This window comes from Sturnira hondurensis, unplaced genomic scaffold (genome assembly GCF_014824575.4).
Source record: "Sturnira hondurensis isolate 20B ecotype Veracruz unplaced genomic scaffold, ASM1482457v3 Scaffold0003801, whole genome shotgun sequence".
NCBI classification, from domain to species: Eukaryota; Metazoa; Chordata; class Mammalia; order Chiroptera; family Phyllostomidae; genus Sturnira; species Sturnira hondurensis.
This window is the reverse complement of record NW_028076432.1, coordinates 3,400,861-3,405,767: the sequence shown is the minus strand read 5'-3', so window position 1 is coordinate 3,405,767 and position 4,907 is coordinate 3,400,861. Positions and strand designations below refer to the sequence as shown.

General features: G+C 42.2%; 1 protein-coding gene across 1 annotated transcript; it reads left to right on the top strand.

Moving 5' to 3' along the window:
• Positions 1 to 3,427: 3,427 nt before the first annotated feature.
• Positions 3,428 to 4,212, top strand: LOC118984791 (uncharacterized). Its single transcript, XM_037042946.1, has 2 exons — positions 3,428 to 4,072; positions 4,145 to 4,212. Exons 1-2 carry the CDS (start codon positions 3,507 to 3,509, stop codon positions 4,185 to 4,187), a joined length of 609 nt encoding a protein of 202 aa, XP_036898841.1. The 5' UTR covers positions 3,428 to 3,506; the 3' UTR covers positions 4,188 to 4,212.
• Positions 4,213 to 4,907: the final 695 nt, after the last annotated feature.

Sequence of the window (4,907 nt, the reverse complement as noted above, 5' to 3'; positions counted from 1 at the left end):
ACATCTTCCAATCTGGTGTAACATACAAACACAGCAAATATTCTTCTTACTTTGTCAATTCCTACATCAGTGACTAAAGCCAGGCTCACAAGGCCATCATGTGGGGTGACTCTGAGACAGCTCGAATGAGAGCTCTGGAGTAGTGGGCATTATGAATGGCAACTGAAAGATTACCAGTGTAGGTACTGATGCATAGGCATGGACATTTGCCTAATGAGCCCAACTGTGCCCTTAAGATGGATGAGTGTCACTGTGTCAAATGTACCTCAAATGTGAAAGAAGTGGTGGCATGGAAATCACAAGCTGCAAGACAACACGAGCTGTGTGACATCAATATCAGGCAATGTGTATTTCCTCCTCAGGAAACAGAGGAGGCCCTTGGAGGAAATACCACTGGAGGAGGGCCTGTTATCAGGCCCAAGGCAAGTCTCCTCTTCCCAACTGCCCCCACATGGAATGCCCAGCAATCCGCAGTTGCCTAGCAACAGGTCACTGTGATTTAATTCTTAGTCTGCCAGAGAGGCGGTTCTGAGAGAGTTGGCAGAGCTGTTCAATGGCAGTGGACGCTTTGGGCAGAGCAGACCAGGTCAGTCCTAAAACCCTCAGTGATGGCCTCCTGGTTTGGTGGCCTTAGCTCTAGCTTAGGCTGTGACCTGGGGACAATGAGCCACAGTGTGGTGTCCTTAACTAGACACATCTCTAGGTACACTAAAGATGTGTGGATGGCGGAATACAAACCAGAGGAGTCAAATGAAATAAGAAGGAAGGAGGTGGAGACTACTAAACAATCTATGAGACCAAAGGTTGAAAGATTTATGACATTTTGTAGTGGTATAGATCTTGAAAATAAGCAGAAAACTGCAGCTTACAATGATCAACTAATAAAGGGGGACTTACACATCAAACTATCATTAGGAAAAGAGATACTTGAATCACAAAAATTACAGAACCTGCAGGAAGATACTCAATCAGTAAATGCAGCAGCAGGCTTCATACCAGCAAGGTCTTCAACAACAGCTGGTGAAAATATTGACCTTAAGGCTTCTGAATATAAACATGAACTCAAACAGAAAAACCTTGAAATGACAATTCTGACAGACAGATACGCAGCAATGTACCAGAAGTTTCTCAAGCTACAGAAGGCCACTGAATCTACAAGCCCAGCAGGTAAGCTTGTACCAGCTACCCCTGCTTCAATTGCCCTGGGTGATATTACTGACCCCAGTGCTTTGGAATATGAACATAAAGTGGAACAGCAAAACTTCGAAATGAAGATTCTCCGAGGAAGAAATGTAGCAATGAAGTACAAGTTACTCAAGCTACAGAAAGCCACTCAATGTCTAAATGTGGCAGTTGGCCTTCGCCCAGCAATGACATTAGCATCACTAGATAAAAACATTGACCCCAATGCTTCTGAATATACACATGAACTCGAACAGAGAAACCTCGAAGTGAAGATTCAGAGAGGAAGAAATGTTGCAATGAAGCATAAGTTGCTGAAGCTACAGAAGGCCACTCAGTGTCTAAAAGCTACAGCTGTTCTCATACCTGCTATACCTGTTTCAACTTCCCTGGGTAATAATATTGACCACAGTGCCTCTGAATATAAAAATCAACTGGAACAACAAAATCTGGAAATGAAGATTCTGAGAGGAAGAAATGTAGCAATGAAGAAGAAGTTGCTCAAGCTGTGGAAAGCCACTGAATTTCTGAATGAGGCAGCAGGTCTCCTACCAGCAATGTCATCAGCATCGCTGGGTGAAAACATCCACCCAAATGTTTCTGAATGTGAACGTGAACTTGAACAGAAAAACCTGGAAGCAAAGATTCTAAAAGGAAGAAATGTAGCAATGAAGGAGAAGTTGCTCAAGATACAGAAAGCCAGTGAATATCTGAATGCGGCAGCAGGTCTCCTACCAGCAATGTCATCAGCATTACTAGTTGAAAACACTGACCCCAGTGCTTCAGATTATGAACATGAACTCCAACAGAAAAATTTGGAAGTGAAGATAATGAGAGGAAGAAATGTAGCAATGAAGCACAAGTTGCTTGAGCTACAGAAAGCCACTCAATGTCTAAATGTGGCAGTTGGCCTTCGCCCAGCAATGACATTAGCATCACTAGATAAAAACATTGACCCCAATGCTTCTGAATATACACATGAACTCGAACAGAAAAACCTCAAACTGAAGATTCTGAGAGGAAGAAATGTTGCAATGAAGCATAAGTTGCTCAAGCTGCGGAAGGCCACTCAGTGTCTAAATGCAGCAGCTGGTCTTGTACCTGCTATACCTGTTTCGACTTCTCTGGTTAATAATATTGACCACAATGCCTCTGACTATAAAAATCAACTGGAACAGCAAAATCTGGAAATGAAGGTTCAGAGAGGAAGAAATGTAGCAATGAAGGAGAAGTTGCTCGAGCTACAGAAAGCCACTGAATATCTGAATGCAGCCTCAGGTCTCCTACCAGCAATGACATCAGCATTACTAGGTGAAAACATTGACCCCAGTGCTTCAGAATATGAACATGAACCTGAACATAAAAACCTGGAAGTGAAGATTCTGAGAGGAAGATACGTAGCAATGAAGCATAAGTTGCTTAAGCTACAGAAGGCCACTCAGTGTCTCAATGCAGCAGCTGGTCTTGTACCTGCTATACCTGTTTCGACTTCTCTGGTTAATAATATTGACCACAATGCCTCTGACTATAAAAATCAACTGGAACAGCAAAATCTGGAAATGAAGGTTCAGAGAGGAAGAAATGTAGCAATGAAGGAGAAGTTGCTCAAGCTACAGAAAGCCACTGAATATGTGAATGCAGCCTCAGGTCTCCTACCAGCAATGTCATCAGCATCACTGGGTAAAAACATCGACCCCAATGCTTGTGAATATGAACATGAAGTCGAACAGCGAAACCTTGGGATGAAGATTCAGAGGGGAAGAAATGTAGCAATGAAGCACAAGTTGCTCAAGGTACAGAAAGCCACTGAATATCTGAATGCAGCAGCAGGTCTCCTACCAGCAATGTCATCAGCATCACTGGGTAAAAACATCTACCCCAGTGCTTGTGAATATGAACATGAACTTGAACAGAAAAACCTCGAACTGAAGATTCTGAGAGGAAGAAATGTTGCAATGAAGCATAAGTTGCTCAAGCTGCGGAAGGCCACTCAGTGTCTAAATGCAGCAGCTGGTCTTGTACCTGCTATACCTGTTTCGACTTCTCTGGTTAATAATATTGACCACAATGCCTCTGACTATAAAAATCAACTGGAACAGCAAAATCTGGAAATGAAGGTTCAGAGAGGAAGAAATGTAGCAATGAAGGAGAAGTTGCTCAAGCTACAGAAAGCCACTGAATATGTGAATGCAGCCTCAGGTCTCCTACCAGCAATGTCATCAGCATCACTGGGTGCAAGCATTGACCTCAGTGTTTCTGAATATGAACATGAACTTGAACAGAAAAACCTGGAAGTGAAGATTCTGAGAGGAAAAAATGTAGCAATGAAGCATACGTTGCTCAGGCTACAGAAAGCCACTCAATGTCTAAATGGGGAAGTTGGCCTCATACCAGCTCTGCCTGCTTCCACTTCCCTGGGTGATAATATTGACCACAATGCTCCTGAATGTAAAAGTGAACGTGAAATGAAGATTCTGAAGGGAAGAAGTGTAGCAATAAAGCACAAGTTGCTCAAGCTACAGAAAGCCATTCAATGTTTAAGTGTGGCAGCTGGCCTCCTACCAGCCACGTCACCAGCATCACTGGGTGAAAACATTGACCCCAATACTTCTGAACATAAACATGAACTCGAACAGAAAAACCTTGAAATGAAGATTCTGAGAGACAGACACACAGCAATGAAGCGTAAGTTGCTCAAGCTACAGAATGCCAAACAATCTATAAACGTGCCAGCTGGCCTCATACCAGCTATGCCTGCTTCGACTTCCCTGGGTGATGATATGAACCCCAATGCTTCTGAATATAAACATGAACTCGAACTGAAAAGCATCAACCATCCTACTTTTCCCATTTACCAGCACCTACAGAACAGAATGACCCGTTGGATTTGGTCCAAAGTATTTCCAACGTATTCTGAGATCAATGCATAAAATATTTTTTTCAGAACTGTTTTTGTTTTTAGGAACAGAATGTCACCTTTTTCAGTGGAAACAGTCTACTTGTGATATGAAGCACCTAGATTCACCAGGATATAGCTAAAAATGATCCGTCAAGAAGTCTTCAATGTACCCAGGGATCCACACCCTGAAAATTAGACATAAGTCCCAGTTTCACAGCTCTGTCTTTTTTCATCCGCCCAGACCTGCAGCTGGTGGCTCTGGGCATCTTCCTCGAATGCTGGTATGAATGGTTTGCCCACATCCACTCTTCTGCTGCTGTCACCTGACCGCTGTGCTGAAGTTGTTCTCCGTGACTTTCCAGAGTGAAATAGACCATTCTTGAGTCAGCATGACAGTACTTTGAAGCAGTGTCTTTTAGGAAAAAGGCACATAATTGTTTTTGCAGTTTTACTTTGTTTAATAAAGATATTCTTAATACTTTAAAAAGAAAGATTATTAGTGTTATTAATAATCAATAAGTTCTTTGATATAATCATAAGCTTCAGAGTTGGAAAAGGGCCCCAGATCATCTAATCTCCCTGCTAATGCAGACTTTGCCTCTCCAACACTCCTAGCTGTTAGTTGTGTGGCTATATAGCACCACTCTGAAAGGCAGAAGAACTACAATTTTTAATTTTATAACCAAGAATCCATTGATCTCCATAATCTTAAGGCCAGACTATCAGAGTTAGGGAGAAATAGGGTACAAAGTACAAGTTTTCTTTCCTAAACCCAAATCATAAATACATAAGACAATATGTGGCAAGCTTGGAAAGAAAAAAAGAA